This window comes from Camellia sinensis, chromosome 4, assembly GCF_055761805.1.
Source record: "Camellia sinensis isolate YWXY chromosome 4, ASM5576180v1, whole genome shotgun sequence".
Lineage (NCBI taxonomy): Eukaryota > Viridiplantae > Streptophyta > Magnoliopsida > Ericales > Theaceae > Camellia > Camellia sinensis.
This window is the reverse complement of record NC_138964.1, coordinates 181,114,586-181,133,550: the sequence shown is the minus strand read 5'-3', so window position 1 is coordinate 181,133,550 and position 18,965 is coordinate 181,114,586. Positions and strand designations below refer to the sequence as shown.

The following is an 18,965-nucleotide window of genomic DNA, read 5'->3' as shown; positions in this document are numbered from 1 at the left end:
ATTTAACAAATTTTTATTTCATAAAACACATGACGCATCAAACAATCTCGCACAAATTTACAAAATAAAAAAGAAATTATAATCATTTCTATAAACTATATTAAAGCAACCCTAATGATTAATCTCCTAATCTCTCAATTGAGAATATACAAAAGCCGAGTTGGCATTACAATATATAAGGGTTTTACAGATCAAATATTTTGGTCTCTAAAAGTGAAAATTTTGTTGTAAAAGAGATTTAGGGACCAATTTCTATCGTCACGAGAATCGTCACTAAAAGGTCGTCTCAAAAAGTCAAAAACAAGACTTTTAGCGATAAAATTTTAAAAATGTCACTAATAAATAGGCTTTTATGGACAAAATAATTTGGTCTCAAAATGAATTTTTTAGACAAAAAAATTGGTCCCAAAAGGATAATAATTCATCACTAATTTCCAATTTTTGTTACTAAAAATATAATGACGACACTTTTCGTATCAAAAATATTTGTGCCAAAAAAATAATTTTATTCCTAAATTTTGATTTCTAAAATCTTAATTTTTTGTAGTGTAGTTATCCAAATACTACATTATAAACTCCAGTTTTCTATATATATGGTAGCATTGTTGTAGAGAAGAAACTCAATGTTAGAGGGAAAACTAAATGGAAGGGGTGGTACAATGCTCAGCCAACTATGTACCACTCTCTCCTATAAGCTTTTTAGAGAGAGCAGCTTTTGTATATGGAGATAAGGTCTCCATTATCTATGGGAATACAAGATATTCATGGAGTGAAACTCACCATAGATGTCTCATGCTCGCCTCTGCTCTCTCTCAGTTGGGTGTTACCCCTGGTGACGTTGTAAGTTCTCCTAAAACCCTTTTTCATCATCTTATTAATGATTTTTAACAATTGAGAATTGCCATATATGGCTAAAATATGAATATTTGAAATTTTGCGTGTGTTGAATGATTTTTGTAAAAATATTTTACTCGAACTCTTCATCTCAAGTATGATTATGTGGTGGATATACAAAGGTGAAGGGACAAATTATATTAGTAGTTTTTGTAATTTGTTTTTTTGTATTATTTTAGTTTTTATAGTTTTGATTTCATCATTTTTTTCCTTTAGTTTTTTTATTTTTATTTTTTTATATTGTGTCAATTTATTCCAATTGCCTATTTAAAAATTAGTTTGAAGTCAAATGAAAAAACAAAATGGTTTATTCACTATTTTCAAAGTAATTAAGGTGTTTACATCTAATCTAAAATGATTCATTTATTTTTTAATGTTTCATTTTATCATAATTAGGACATTTAGCTTAATAGTTGTATAACACGTTTTATAGTGTGAGGTCTTGGTTAAACTCCTATTCAAAAAAGTTTGATACCTTTTGTGATGAGTGGTTTATTTTTTCAAAAAAATAAATCATTTCACCATTGATTTTTGTCGGATGTCATCATTTAAATTAAATTGACATAAATTAAAATTTTAAGTAACAAAATTAAAACTACAATCTATTTACTAAGATCTATTAACAATATTTATTATCTTCATATATAAATTTCTCATTCCATCAAAATTGGATAATTTTCATAATCACACCCCTAATTTTTTATTTATTTATTTTAAGAATAAAATTTCTCAATGTTTTGAATGACACTTACAGTTTTAAGGTTAAAATTTCTTCTTCTTCTTCTTCTTCTTCTTCTTCTTTTTAATGTGATTTTCTTTTTCTTTTCTTTTTTTATTTTTCTTTTTTTAAGTTCTTGTATCTTACCCAAAATAATTTCCCAAAACCAACTTAGCATTTATTTATTTTAAGAATGAAATTTCTCAATGTTTTGAATCACAATTACAGTTTTAAGGTTAAAAGTTCTTCTTCTTTTTTCTTAATGTGATTTTTTTATTTTTTATTTTAAGTTTCTTGTATCTATCCCAAAAATAATCAGCTTGTTTAGTTTGAATTTTCAGGATTCACTTTTCAGGAAATTAAAATTTTTTATTTTCCATATATTTTTTTTGTTTTCACTATTTTTTTTTAAATATTCTAAGCGGTTTTTTTAATTTTTAGATTTACCAAACATAAATACACTTAAAAAGTATAATAATTGTGAAAAAATCTTTAGAAAATTCACTAAGTACTAAAAATATTTTTAAAAAAATGAGAATTCGGTACATTTTTTTTTATTCTAGTGTATTTATTGATTTTTTAAAATATTTTTTTTTATAAATATTTTACTTTTTAGACACATCTAAATAAGGTACATATAAAAAAGTAAAAAATTATTTAAAATTTTAAAAATATTCACTAAAAATAAAAATAAAAATAAAAAACTTAATTTTTAAAAAATTGAATCCAAAAAATTAAAACCAAATACACAGAATAATTTCCCAAAACCAACTTAATGGGTGTTTGGCAAGCTTCATATAAGCTGCCATCGTTTGGCATGTCAAATTTTTTGACTTTTTGACTATTTTAGTTATAAAAAAATAAAATAAACTTTTTAATCTAATAAGACAAAATATCATATTCAAACTATAATCATTTTATTTTTTTTCTCACAAAAGTCATAAAAGTTAAAAAATTTATCACAAACAAGACTTTTTAACCCCAAATTAAAATAATTAAAAAAATTAAAAGATCAAAAAATCAACCCATATCCTAAACAAACACTTTATAAAAGACAAAAAATAAAAAGCCAAAGGCCTTACCGTTAGAAAATAAAAAAACAAAAGTTAGGACATGTGATCAAATGACAAAACTACCTTTCTTTTGTCAGCATCCCACCCATTCTCACAGTTGGGACACGTGTTCCCAAAACAAGGGTATAATGGGAAAAATTAATAATAAAAATTGTAATATGTGACATAATATATATAAAAAATAAAAATAAAATCAAACCCCTAAAGGACAGCTTAGTGATGTGAATATTCAGTAATGTTTTGAAAAATTGATAAAAAAATTAATTTTTTAATTTTTTGTGACTTTTTGACTTTTTTGTGTTAAAAAAATTGGCTTTTTTTGTAACATTTTGTGTAAAAAAGTTAAAAAACTAAAAAACTAAAAAAAATTTTTAGAAAGTTCTCAAAACACCTTTCAGTAGCTTAGGCCTTCTTTGATAAGTTGTGATTTTATTTTAGAAGTCAAAAAATTATTAAATTAAAATTTTATTTTCATTCACTTTATTTTTTGCACATTTTATTATATTAAAAGCTTATTTTAAATATATTAATTTTTTTTATTTTATATTTTAATCAAAATATTAAAAAATTATTTAAAAAGTCTGTTTTCAAACAAGTTACTATAGAAATCCAAGATTTCGTAAAAGAATGTTGTGATTTGAATTTGTTGAATTGAAACTGTGAGGAGGATATATACATTATAGGGTTTTTTTTTTGGTACATATTTTTTTGTGATGTGTATTATATGCTAGTTATAATAATTTATATTTTTGATATCACTATTATTATAATTAAATTATTTTCATTTATAATTGAAAGAAACCTAATGAATAATAATCAGATATCATTTGAGTACAAGTTTATTTAATTATAACTAAAATAATAATTATAATATGTTATAACACTAATAAGCTATAACCAATTTTTAACAATCACCAAACACCAAGCTACATCATATAATTACTACTTGTGCCACAACCAAAGACATCTTTGATTTCAATCAAAATAACAACCACATTTGGTGTTCAGAAAGTTGGGTTGGCGGTTTTTTTTTTTTTTTGCTAAAAACAGTAAATAAACATAAAATAAGTTAAAATAACCATAATCATTTCACTTTTTTCTCATAATCAACAATCAACTATTATTCTAAACACAATTTTTTTTAACCAGACTAAAATAATCAAAAACTCAAAAAACCAATTAAAATAGTCAAGTTCTCAAATGAGCCCAATAAGTCAATCTTAAGAAATTAAAAATAATCACAACCATATAATTGGATGGAAGCAAATTAAAATCTTCATCACAATAAATCAGTGGACGCTGCAAACCAAAATTGTCTACATGTAGACAATAAATTAGGGGGGGATCCTGCTAACCAAATGGTCTACATGTGAACCTCGTAGCATGTTCTCCATAATATGAGCATCGATTTTTTTAGATTATTCTTTTTTTTTAAGTAATTATAAAGTACTATTTTATTTTATTTTTATTAAACTTAAATTTGATATAAAAAAAAAATTAAATACCTCCAATCTTTTTACTAAATGTTCATCAAATTAACAGAAAATTATCTTTTCATCAAATATTTCATTAAATTTGAATTTGGGGAAAATTTTAAGAGAGTGGAATATCCAACAATATTTTGTGGTACATTTATTTAGGATTGTTTTAAAATTTGATTATTTTAATTAATTTTTTGACTTTTTACGAAAAATTGTGAAAAAAATCAAAAAAATTAATTAGTTTTTTTGTAATAACATTTTGAATATTTTAGCCAATTGCCAAAACAAGCCTTAATAAAGTCTACAAAATAAGTCTAGGCACCAAATTCCTCAATAAAGTATTTTTATTGATTAATTGTAAGAAGTAAGATTAAAAGTTAAAACAACCTTGATTATCTCGATTTAAATCACCAAATTTTACAAATATATTGCCTGATATATAACAAAAATACAAATATCCTCATATGATATTATGAAAGTTACATACACCCATCTTAGAGTTTTGGCCTTGTTTAAGAATTCTGTTAAAAGTTAATTTTTTAGTTTTTTGACTTTTTTTTTTCATATTATTTTTATATTTCTTTTGCACGTTTTTTCAAATAATGACAAAAAGTCAACTTTTAATCTACTTTACAAAACAAACAGTCTTTTAACATGTTAACAAAAATCATAAAATTACTTAATTACCCTTTATTTCAAAAAGAGTTACCATATTGTATAATCTAATTCCTCACCCAACTCCCTTTCTTTACCCTCTCCAAAAACATTTTACCCATTATCCCTCTCTACCGAGTGATTGTTTGGTAGTTTGAGAGTATTACTCTATTCTATTTATTACTTAACACTTGCCAAATTATTTCTTACAATCATAACAAAAGTACTTAATTTTACAACTTTAATCAATAAATAACAAGTTAGAGAACAATGTGAATTTACTCCAAAACTACCACCTAATTTTTCTTCCCTTCAATCACCTCACTTGCGTCCTCCATCACCTCAAACATACCTACAAATCCACTTGTACTGTATGATGTTGGATTTAGGGTTATAGTGAATTTCTTAATTGTTATATTTGAATCATAAATTTAGATAAAAATTTAAAGAAAGAAGAAAAATACTATTTGAAAATAATTATTGGACAATTAATAAAAAACAAATACTATTTTGCCATGTGATTAGATGATATAAAATAGTGATAAAAATGAGTAAATGATATATGACAGTCTTTTTTATCCGTATTGAATTGTTGATCACTAATTTAATATAACCATATTAAATTATTGACTACCAGTTCATCTAAAAGCTCAAGACCTTAAAGAGAAAAGCAATTTTATTATTTATATTATACTAATAGTCAACGTGTGCTATGCACGGCTAAATACATATGATAATGATGTCTATTAATTTTGTATAAATTTTTCAGTTATAAAATTATTTTTCTTATGAATTTTGAGATATATAATAATAATATCTATTAACACCGTATGGATTTTTAAATTATAAAATTTACTTTACCCAATGGCCTAACTTGAGGAGATGCAAATTGAGTGGATTCAACCTGAGTAATTTGAATTCTTACAATTTTATGACATGGTCAAAAGAACAATAAATTTGGCTAGACTCGAAAAAAAAATTCAGTCAAAACTTAAATAAGGATTATCACAATTCAAACAAACAACCAATTTCTATTGTTAATTATATATATATATATATATATCAATAATGCTAGGTATCATGAAAACAATGTCATGAAAAGTTTTCATGAAGATTCTCTACCCTTGGATTAGATTATAGTGTTTGTAGTGTTTTATTGTATGTTATGCATTCACCATTGAATTAGTTTCATGAAATTTTTCATGATATTTATTTTATGATATGTAGCATTACCCTATATATATACACAACTCTACTGGGACCTCCAGTGGGGGTGACTCACAGTGCCACGTGTCGGCCTGGGGGTGGCTGAAAACCAAAAAAAAAAACTGATTTTTGGACCAATCACAGAGGACCCCAGCACCCTCACTGGGGTCTCAAGCTTTATTCATATATATATATATATATATATAACCTAGTATTAAATTCATGGAAACTAGAAAAAAAAAAAAAAAAAAAAAATTGATAAGAGTTAGACCATGTGATGCGCCATAGAAAATGGCCAACTTCCACCATGTGGTGTGCCACAGAAAATTGCCAAGTCTACCTGTAACTTCATTATTGCCTTAGTTGTGTAATAACCAAATCTTGGGAGTTGATCAGTGGTCCCATAAATTCAATCCATTGGAAAAAAAACTATGCCTTTATAAGAGGATCTCTCTATCTAAAACATTAAAAAATTAAAAATTATATATATATATATATATGAGAATCTCAAACACTATAGTATTTTAATTATAGTAATGTTGCTTTCCGATGTACTTACAAAAATTATAGTAATGTTAAAATAGTACGTGGTACGAAATATTAATTTCAATATTATAAGATATATTGTACTATAGTGGGATAAAATTATTTTATAACGGTCTAGTTTGTTTTTAGTTAGAGATTAAGATTGGACCGTTCAGTTCGGCTTGTGTGTTCATTTTTTGGTCTCATTTTAATAATCTGAACCGTTAATGTGTAGAACTCGTTAAGTACTATATCCTTGTAAAAAATCGCGTTGATCGGATATCGATAGCTATTTGATCAGATCAATTTTGTATAAAAAAAATGAACGACAAAAAAATAAACAATTGACAAAAATTAGATCTAATCAAATAGCTATCGATTTCCGATCAACGTGATAACAGAAATATAGTACTCGACGAGTTCTATATATTGAACGATTCGAAATATCTAAAAGATGCTCAAAAATGAACCCATGGACCGGATTGGACGGTCCAATCTTGATTGGGGACCAGCTGGACCCATTTTATAACATCTGTGACCAATTAACTTTTAAGATAAAATTTACACCTATACAATATAAATAGAAATTACAACTTATGTGAATGATAAATGAGTGAAAGATAATTTGATACAACTAACTTAAGATAAATTAAGCGTAAAAATAAAAAGCACATATATGACACAAGGCTATTTGTTTATTTTGTAACTTTAATTTAAAGTTATTAGTTGAAGCATTTTTAAAATTATGGTGAGTTATAGATACATGAAAAAAAAATTAGAAAAATTAAGTGTATAAAAATGTATATAAAAAATATGTCTTATTTATTCCAAATGTAATATTCACCACATTGAAAATGAATTTAGATCATACTAATTTTTATGTAAATTTTTATATATTTTTCCTCTACACCTATCATTGCAGTAAGCACGCAATATTGTGTAGCAAGAAAATTGTAACATATTTATATATTTTTATTATGTTAAAATAATGCATAAATTACAACACCACCAATAGTAATGTTTAATAAAATAAATAAATAATCTAATTACACAAAGTGTCGACATCTAGGGGTGTAAACTTGATCCGAACCCATCCGGGCCAGGACTTGGGCCGGCCCATGTCAAATCTCACAGGCTTTCGTCAAAATTTGGGTCAGTCGGGCCCGGCCGATCTACAAGCTAGAAATAGTAGACTCAAGTCCAGGCCCAGGAGATATTCCGATCTTAGGCCGGTAGGTGGGCCTGGACTCCGGCTTGGGCAGGACTTAAATATTTTTTATATTTTTTTCCACCAAAAAATGACTTTGGGTCTCGGGTTGGGCTTCAAGTGGGAATTAATCGGGCCGATGGGCAAGGCAAGACTTTAATTTGATGGCCCAGGCTAGGCCTAGAGTCCCGGGTTAGGCTCGGGCCCAGACCTAACCGAGCCTAATCGGGTCAGCTCTACCCCGAATAGCAAGCGGATTTTAAGTCACCCACGAGCCATTTTTAGTCACCAACGAGCCATTTTTACACTCCTATCGACATCCATTCCACACATATCACATGCCACCAATAAAAACTCGAATCCATTGACAGAATTTCACCGAATCCAATTGATTACTGCACTAATGTGTGGTTTGATTAAACAATATCTACATATTATTTAATTTTCATATTTGTATAAAAAATATTTTGTAAATAATAAAAATGTTACCTTTATTTAAGACAGTTGTTAGCAGCGTTAAATAATATTATTGACGTATTGTTGCTATATAAGTAATCAATTACTTTGTTTTTCACATTTTGTTTATGATATAACATGTCATAACTATAACTATATATAGGAGACATGAATGATTAAAGTTATTAAAATAATCAAAAATATAAATATTCCAATCAAATGACCGAATATACTATTCAACAATACTAGTTAAGTAAGTGGGGTTCACGTCGTCCAAATCTGTAAACGGCGATACCAATAATATAATATCACCCATATACAATGAAACTACATGTGAAAGATCAATTATAAGTACAATTGACTTGCCACATCTATATATATATATATATATATAAAGACTAAAATACAAGATGTGATTAGATAATGATACTAATGACATTATAGTCTCTTTTAGGTATTTGACTTTTATTTGTAGCAAAAGTTAAAAGTTGACTTTTTTGTATTTAAAGACATTTGGGAAGTTAGTTTTTAGCCATTGGTGAAATTACAATTCTACCCCTCATGGGTCAAAATGTGCTACATGGGTGAAGTTATAAATATTTTCAATTGAATGAGAGTAGTTTGGTCATTTTATTGTGATTTGATATCATAAACTAATATTAATCAAAAAAGTCAAAAGTAATTTTTTACCAACTTCTCAATTCGCTTGTCTAAAAAAATTAAAAAGTCACTTTTTATTATCTTCTCAAGACACCCCTATATAATCGTTGTATTGCAGTTTTTTTGCCTAAAAAGGAATGAAAACTTTTATGAAAACAATTTTTAAAACCAGTTTCTTTAACAAGTTTCCGTATCAATTTTAGTTATTGGGGGCTTGGTTTCTAAAATGAAAAAAATGACCTAATACAGTAAAATCGCCTTAGGGGACAACCTACCCGGGACAGAACTTCTATATATTTTTTAAGAAGGCAAGACTAATTAATTAGTTAGGCTTATTTCTGTATTGCAACTTCTTTTTTTTTTTCCCCCCCACATTTTGTAGATTTGAAACAATTTGATATATGCATGGTTTTCATGGCCTCAAATTTTCATGGCACATCAATATATCCAAAAACTCAAATTTTTTGGAAGCCAAATAAATTCTTGGGTGCTAATTAAATTTCTCACTATGCTTGAAAACCCTAATTTTGTAACAAGGGCAGGTTGCAGCTTTGGCCCCGAACGTTCCAGCACTCTATGAATTGCACTTTGGTGTTCCAATGGCAGGGGCAGTGCTTTCCGCACTTAACACAATGCTTGATGCATCCATGTTAACATTGTTATTACAACAATTAGAGCCCAGAATCATTTTTGTCGATTACCAATTTCTTGAAGTTGGCCTCAAAGCATTGGAGACGCTCTCATCTCTAACCAAAACCAAGCCTCCAGTTCTTGTTGTTGTCGCAGAGGACGATAAATCTTCAATATTCATAAAAGAACTCCCATCGGGTAGCCTAGACTATAACGAGGTTCTAGCAACAGGACAAATTGATTTCAAGATTATACCTCCAAGTGATGAGTGTCATCCAATCTCAGTGAATTACACTTCTGGCTCAACTGGGATGCCTAAGGGCGTGGTGTATAGCCATAGAGCCGCCTATCTCAATACGTTGGCTGAGATTTTTCGCAGTGAGATAAGAGAGATGCCGGTGTTTCTATGGACAGTGGACATGTTTCGCTGTAATGGGTGGTGCTTCACTTGGGCAGTGGCGGCTTTAGGTGGCACCAATATCTGTATTAGAAATGTCACAACAAAAGTCATCTTTGATTCCATTTGTCTTCACAAGGTGACACATTTTTGTGGTTCAACCACCATATTGAACATGATTGCAAATTCTCCCACCACAGATCATCGGATACTTTCTAGCAAGGCAGTTATGATAGTTGCTGGAGCACTGCCACCACCTCAAACTGTCAACAAAATTAAGGAATTGGGTTTCAATGTCGTTCACGCCTATGGAATGACAGAAGCACTTGGTCCAGTGACTGTTAAATTGTTAGTACCCTTAGGTGATGAACGTGAAAAGATAAAATGTCGCGAAGGGATCCACCACATTATGATGGAAGGAGTTGATGTAAAAGATCCAACAACGATGATAAGTGTACCGTCTGATGGGAAAACCATCGGTGAGGTGATGCTTAAGAGCAACACTATGATGTCAGGGTACTTAAAAAATTCACAAGCGACTCAACAAGCTTTTAGGGGCGGGTGGTATAGGACTGGGGACTTGGGAGTCAGACATCCAAACGGACACATACAAATGATGGACCGTGTTGTCGACACAATTAGTTGTGGGGGAGAGATTATAAGCACACTTGAGGTTGAAGCAGTGCTAGCTAGTCATCCAATGGTACTTGAAGCCGCTGTTGTTGGGAGGCCTGACGAGCGTTTAGGGGCGACGCCTTGTGCTTTTGTTAGGTTGAAAGAGGGGTGCAGTAGTACAAGTGCCCAAGAAATTATTGAGTTTTGTAGAGATAGATTGCCAAATTATGAGGCTCCTTGGAGTGTAGTTTTTGGGGATTTGCCAGTCAATTCAACTGGAAAGATACAAAAATTTGTTCTTAGAGAGGAGGTCAAAGCCATGGGCAATCTTCCTTGCTCAAATGGACATTGATGTAACTATCAAACCACAATAATTTAGGACTTTCTTGTAAAATTGTGAATGTTGGTTTCATATAACTCAACTGTTTGTCAAATAAAACACATGTTTTGCAATTTCATTGAATTGTTCGTTATATAATATGTGTTCTATATATGCTTGATTTCAAATAAATAATTAAAAATTATTTTTGAAATTAAAAAATTAAAAATTAAAATATACAGAAAAAAAATTATTTAGAATTAAGTAAATTTCAACTATTTTCATCGGAATTTCACTTGAGGTTTTTTTCTTTTTTGATTGTTTTGCAATTATGTTTTTCATTCTAAATAACAAACACATATGTCGTAACACAATTAGTAGAATTAATGTTGTGTTTGGTTGGGAGATTTGGAAAGGGATTTGGAAAGGAAAATGGAAAAGGTAGGTGAAATGTGAATAAATCATGCCTATATTTCACATAGTTTCACACACATTTTCCCTTTCCCTTTCCAAATCCCCCCACCAAACACAGCATAAAGAGAACATACGGTAAACAAGCTACAAAAATCCATTTTTTTTAAGAACAAAAAAAATTCACTTTTAATAAAATATAAATATAGTTCGTCATAGGTTTTATAATTTTAACTTGCTCTATGCCAGATTCATATGATGATACAGTAATATGCATGTGTCAATATACTAATTACTATTCCTTTTTATGAACTCGAGAAAGAATTTGTAGTTTAGATAAATCTCAAAAATTGTAATTAAAATTTATTCTATTTTTTATATCCTTTATTTAGATACTTGATATGAAATTCAGTGGTATATTATACTCCTAAAAGTACAAGATATGCAATACCACATCCCTTTTGGTATTGCATATCATAGAATGAGTTATTTTTCTTCTAACGGTAAAAAAATAATCATTCTCTTTTTATCCCATGTTATATTTTATTCTAACTAAACATAGTATATACATGGCTCCATAATTTATATATATATATATATATATAATTCATCTTATATCCTAAACATATTATATCTCACCATATATCTCTAATCATTATATATCCACCAAACCTCCCTGAGACTGTTAATATCATGTTTGTTGGCAAAGTGAAGCTGGGATCAGTAGTCCTTTCGAACTAGCATGGACCTTGGAAGAGAGGATTAGCAAAGGTCTCCAAGGATTGGGTTTCAAAATTAATGAGGGGATTAACTTGGAAAAAATATATTTTGCCTATGTATGTGTGTTTGTGTGTGTGGTTTTCAAAAACACCAAAGGATATTTATTGTATTTCATATAGCTGATCCCCTTACTAAAATATATCACAAATAAATACAATTATTTTTTTTTTTTTTTTAATTTCCTCACTAGCAATTTTTGTACTAACAATTCTATTCAACCTAAGTCTGGAAACAAACTGCCCTTGGAGCTCTCCTCTATAGGATGTCAGCTTATGTCAAATCCTCCAGTAAGTGAGGGTGAATCTTGTCTCAAATCAACTTGGGGGTAACTCAATTGAAAAATGCTTTGAGCTCTAATTTTTGAGTTCTAAAGCTAACTCTAATGAGTTGGCAGTGATATTTTGATCTTGATTTTTTTTTTTTTTTTTTTTTTTTTGTCATTGCCATGTTGTAGTGCTCTGAATCATCGATGAACTCAATTAGCCACTTTTATAGTCTTCTATTTGGGAGATTAAGGAATCAATATATTTTTTGCCAACAATTTCTCTCATTATAGGAGTTGTAGGTAGTTGTTTATTTCTTCCCAAATTTGAGCTGTTTCTTATGGTAGTTGTTGGGTTTGGTGCCTATCGGGCTTCTAATATGTGTTAGATTCTAATTGATTAGTTTAATATAATTATTCTTATATTTGTAATTAATCTGTTACTAATAAAGTAGGAAAAAAATGTATCAATTTTTTATGAATTCTGTCAACAAATTGCTCATTGGGTGTTCATTAAGGATCAAATAATGTCAAATAAGATATAATTTTAATATATGTTTTACATATTTTTCTGTACTTTATATATTTTTATACATTTTTATATTTTTTGATATATTTTCCATTAGTGGTTGTTAGCATTTCTTTAAAAAAAAAAAAACACGTTTGGTTTGTATTTCTGAAAAAATTTTGAAAAATTTTCTCTACAAATAAGTTTTTAAAAGTAATCAAACTAAACAAATTTTCCCAATAAAATTTCTCAAAACTTGTAAACTAAACAAATTTTCCAAACAAATCTCGCTCTCACACACATCAAATCAATCACTTTTTTCAAAACTCTCTCTCAAATAATTTTCCAAAACATCTTTTGAAAAAAACCAAACCAAACAACTTTTCGTACTTTTTATCACTAAAATACATCTCTCAAACACAAACCAAACATACCTTTAGCATTTGGTATAGTACTTTAAAAAGATTGGATAGTTTAGTTTGGGTTTGTGGGCCGATTACGGCTATACTTTGATTATTCAATTTATAATATTTTAGATCGCATTTATTAGATCATTCATATAGAAAAATTTTTTTTGACTATTTATGATAATTATTACCACGTGTTTTAATTACATTTGTTTTTAAGGAGGAAAAACATGAAATTATCCATTTCAATCCACTTCATGATATTCAATTTTTGTGTGTCAATTTCCGACCACACTGCCTAACAGGTATCCAGTTGGAGAGCACCGGCAGAATAGATTAAACCCGAACGACCTGTAACAGAAAGAAGAGTTTCGGGCGGTGGCTCGTCCACCCGGGGGCACTCCAACAATCAAGAAAGAAGAGTTTTCGGCGGTGGCTCGTCCACTCGGGGGCACTCCGACGATCAAGTCAGTACTCAATATCTCTCAAAGATAACCAATACTGCTTAACTCACTAGACAGAATATCAAAAGCATAAAAGACATGCCTTAGACCCATGAGGGTGCCTCCCTTTTGTAGCCAACACAATCCTAGTCCCAATAAAAGTCTAGCTCTAATGGACTTAGGATTACTGCTAATCTTGAACTCCCAGTAGAATTAGGATAAACTCTTTAAGAGTCTCATCTTCACCCAAACTGAAATCTTCTCCCATTGTAGGTTTCTTGTCCCTTATCCGCTTATCTCAGATTCCGGTATCCTCGCAGATAACCTCGACCTAGCCGAGATTACCTCGGCGTCATGATCAGAACACGTGGCACTTCGGCTGACACTTCAGTGACATCTCGGCCACGTGTTGTCATTCAAAAATTATGTACTCACACAATTCATTCTTAAAATTTTCTTAAATCTCTAAAGTGAGCAACATGTGACATTGGACAATAATTATTGGGTATTTTCATAGCAAAATGTGATATTGTTTATCTAGTAATCCAAATTAAAAAAGTTGTAAAAAAAAATATTGATAAAACATAATAACTTATTTTTATTAGATAGTTGAAAGAAAAAAAACGATTCACATAATTTAATTGGAATTTTTTATTTGTTGAAAATTTTATGAAAGTTAAATATTACATTAAAAGTATCTAACAATTTTCTTGACGGACATTCCATGTTAGTGGGGCAAAGTATAATTTTGACGGATTGCATGGAGATCGCTATTACAACCAAACATAATCATTGACTACATAACCAGTTTACAAAGCGCAGATGGCCCCAAGTCCCTATCCAATTAACGAGCACCATACAAGCATTTAGTGTGGTGGTGTACTACAACTCTCTGCCACTTATTTTCATCCAAATTTAGGAACATTTTAATGTGTGGACTAAAATTTTAATGTCATGGTAGCACTTCATCACATTCAGTGAGTAATTATCTTTCCACATATAGATGATAAGGTAAATAGAAAAAAATTAGGAGAATTTACGTATAAATTTTAATGGGTAAATTTATTATTTAATAAGTTATATGATAATTATTGACATTTTTTTATTAAATACTATAAAAAATTATACCAATTGTTAATTTTTAACGGCAGTTTAAAAATTTTGTTACAAAAAATATTATCAATTATAAGTTTTAGAGATAGTTTAAAAAAATTATCACCAAAAAAGTCACTAATTTTTAATTTTCACCGACAGTGTAAAAAATTTGTCATTGAAAAATGTCACTAATTATAAATTTTAGTGACAATTTATAAAAATTATGACAAAAAAAATCAATAATTGATAATTTTTAGCGACATGCAAAAAAAACACCTCAAAAAATTATTTTAGCGATAATTTTACTAGAATTTATTTTAATAGGATTTGATAGAAATTAAATCTAACTGTTAAGACCTATTAGTTGTTTATCCAAAAAATTATTAGATAGTGATTCTGACGGAGTAGTATTGTTAAGACCTATTAGTTGTTTATCCAAAAAATTATTAGATAGTGATTCTGACGGAGTAGTATTGTTGTATTCATATGTAGGGATTGGTCTCGCTTTGGAATTAACTTTTTTAGTGTTTTTTTATTTTTTTTTATGAGGTGAAAAAGAAGTTAATGTGTTTGAAAATGACTTTTTTTTTTCTTAATTGTATTGAAAATCATAAATTATTGAGATGTTTGATAATTTTTTTCAATATGTATATTTTTTAACTTTTTTTATTGACTTTTTAATTTTTTTACTTTTTTTTATTTTATTTTTTACACAACTCTTTTAACCAAAAAGTCAAGTCACTGAAGGTGCCTCAGATAGTGGATTTGATAATGGCTTTCTGGTAAGAATAATAGTACACTTATCATCTTTTTATATTACCTTTAGTATATCATTTTTTGTGTTAATATATTATTGATATAATGGGTTGTATCATTTATATCTATTTAGAATACAATCCTATAACATATGAGGTGGTACACCAAAGTAATTCTTTTTATTGTAATTTTTTTTTATAATATTCTTAAAAAAAATTAAAATGCATTTTGCTTTTGATTTTGTAAGATTAGAGCTAAAAAGTATTTTAAAAAAATCTGAACTTTTTTTGAATTTTTTGAAAAAAAAAAATAGATCCTTTTGAACTAAATGGCCGCAAAAAAAGAAATTTAACATTTTTTATAAAAAAAATTCACTAAATATAGAAAATATAAAATTTTAATTATTTCCAAATAAAACCTAAATCTAAATGAAACAAAAATATTTTGCAAATGCAAAATTGTTGAAGCTCTCAATTTTCGTATTAAAATGATGAAAATTAGTTAAATATATGTGAGATAAGCACTAAAATTTCCATGGACAACGGGTATGGGCGATAGGGTGGCAGATTCACATATGCGCGCGGGTGTGAGAGAGAGAGAAGGATCTACTTTTTCTTTTCTTTTTTTTCTGGAACTGAGGATCTATTTTTTCTTAGACCATCTCTAACGGTGAACCAAACCCAGCATCAAATTCAAATTTTGATGAAAAATTTATTTTTTCAAGCTCCAACCGTTGCACCAGATTGATATCAAAATGAGATTTCAGCAAAAAAAGCATCAAACTGAGAACGAGACACAGATTTTACCAAATCACTGTTACTGACCGTTGAAAGAGGTACACCGGTCAACCAGCCGGTTGCCCGGCTGGTTGACCATCCAGTCAACCAATAAAAGATTCAAACAGTTCAGGAAAAAAATTTCAAACCGTTAAAAAAAAAAAAAAAAAAAAAATTTGCCTAACCGGTCAACCGGCCGATCGACCACCCCGGTCGTCCCGAAAAAGTTCAGAAAGTTCAAAAAAAAGTTCAGACAATTCGCCAAAAAAAAAAAAAATTTTTTTTTTGCCTAACCGGTCAACCGGCCGGTCGACCACCTGGTTGTCCCGGGATAGATTTGGTGAAAGGTAAAGCGTTGGAGCGAGTGGTATCAAATTTAGTAAAATGGGTCATTTTTTACTCAAATTTGGTGAAAAATTTGAGTCACCGTTGGAGATGCTCTTAAGAGTAAGAGTTTGTTTGGTTGCACTAAAAAATTGCATTTATTTATCTTTTTATTTTTTCGAGTTACATTCTTTTCTCTTTTTTTTTTGTATATTTTTTTTGTAAAAAATTAAAAAGTACACTTATTTAAATTATCTTAAACGAATTATGTGCACAGAAATCAAATACAAAATGAGACATAACTCTTTTACAAGGAGTGGAGCCTACATGAGACCCACTAATGAGACCCAACCCTTTTGAAAGGGTTATATCCCATTTTGTATTTGATTTATGTGTCCCTAATATTACTACTGCCTTTTCGGAACTTAAATGTAATAGATTAGGAGGCCTGTTTGGTTGTGTTTTATTCTTATTTTTATATTTTAAAAATGCAGTTGTGTTTTATTCTTATTTTTATATTTTTATTTTTAAGATAAAATTTTAAAGGTATCCATTGTTTTCATATTGTTTCAATTTTGTGTTAACAGTTTTAAAAAATGTGACAAATTCATTTTGATATTTTCTAAAAAATGAGTTGTTTAAAAAAAAATGCAAAAACAATTTCGAAAATAGTTCATACAACAAATTTTATATGTTTTTCAAATAAATAAATAAATAAAAGCACAATCAAACAAAAAATTATTTCTTTTAATTGATTTGTCCTTTTCCCTTGCTTTCTTCTCTCAATTTTTTGGTTTCCCTTTGTAATGAATGGTACTTAGGGGCAGCGATGGTCATGTAAAAATGATCCTTGTCGGGAATTAGTGATGGAGACGGGTAAAAATTAAAATCGAGCATTGCCTGTTATCATTCTTAAAAATAAGACATTACTTGGTGAAATTTAAGGATGGCTCTTTTTCTATTAAATTGGGTCAAGAATATTTTGTTTTCAAATCATTATTTATTTCAATACACTTAAAAATTAAATTATGTGAGAATTTTGAAAAGGATGAATCTTAATAAATAATTAAATTATTATGAATATATTGAAATAAGAGATAAAAATTGGAAAACAAAGGATACCAGTAACCCGCAATAATTCATAACATTTTATATTAATTTTGCTTTTGGTATTAATTTTCTAGGTCACGTGTATTTTTATTTTTTATTTTTTATTGAGGATCACATGTATGACATGGGCAATCAAATGATAATAATAATTGATTATATGATCGTCATCAGGGTAGGTACGGCATGTGCATTTGTAATGTGCAATCAGTGCTATAGTTTGGGCAATCATTCTATGTTGTCGGGACCAAGAATAAAGTAAAACTGATTCTTTCCCCCAAACACTGCCTTAGTCATGAACCAGCTATTCAGATGGGCTCCATTTAAAAGATTGGACTTTAAATGATGATCACATAACATAATGATATCAAAATATAAATAGAAAATAGAAAAGCATTGCCAGCCTCAAGTGTTGGCTGATAGGTTCGTGGAGGAGAGACAAAATATTACATATCGGACGCATCAGTCACCTTCAAAGTGGTCGGCTCATGTGATTGATTCTTGAAAAAATAAATCTCCATTATCCCTTTTTCTTTCTTTTTAATTTGAAATTTCTATTATCTTAATAATTTATTAATGAATTTTAAGATCTATCATTAAAATATGATACTCATGAAAAGGCATCTCAAATGTTATGCTCACCACTATAATATTTATAGAAAAAAAATATAATGGTTAGTCCTGATGAAAGAGTATCTCAATCGATAGATGAAGTCAGTCTTAATCACACAAAAAAAAAAAAAAAAAAAAATTTAAGTAATTTTCATATTAAAAAATTATCTTGTAAAGTTAAGAAACAATTGAGACCATCTTGGCTTAAGCTAATGTTTAATGTTTTGTGCAACTCTTTTAAGACTTGTGTTTTTTTTTTTTTTTTTAAGGAAAACTTGGTTAAAACTCTCTGAGCCTAACACGTTAATCCTAAACTCCCTGAATAGAAAGCATGTCATTTATGAAGGACAAATTAATATTTTTTTTTTCTTTTTCTAGACAATATTGCTTGACTATACATTTTAGTGATGACCAACGAAGCATTCTTTCCTTTAATTCTTTGGTGTTGAAAGATTGGAATTCGAATTTTAGCGATGACCAACGAAGCATTCTTCCCCTTTAATTCTTTAGTGTTGAAAGATTGGAATTCGATTCCATCCGTGCCTATTTGTTGGTTTTTGAAAGGAAATTGGAGGTTGTTGAGACAATGCAGCCATTGGAAGCCTTGCAAGATCTGATCGAAGAAGCTAGGCTTCGAACAGTGTACTGG

General features: G+C 29.0%; 1 protein-coding gene across 1 annotated transcript; it reads left to right on the top strand.

Moving 5' to 3' along the window:
* Positions 1–594: 594 nt before the first annotated feature.
* LOC114293265 (butanoate--CoA ligase AAE1) lies at positions 595–10,969 on the top strand. Its single transcript, XM_028237302.2, has 2 exons — positions 595–840; positions 9,417–10,969. Exons 1-2 carry the CDS (start codon positions 643–645, stop codon positions 10,866–10,868), a joined length of 1,650 nt encoding a protein of 549 aa, XP_028093103.2. The 5' UTR covers positions 595–642; the 3' UTR covers positions 10,869–10,969.
* The last annotated feature ends 7,996 nt before the right edge of the window (positions 10,970–18,965 follow it).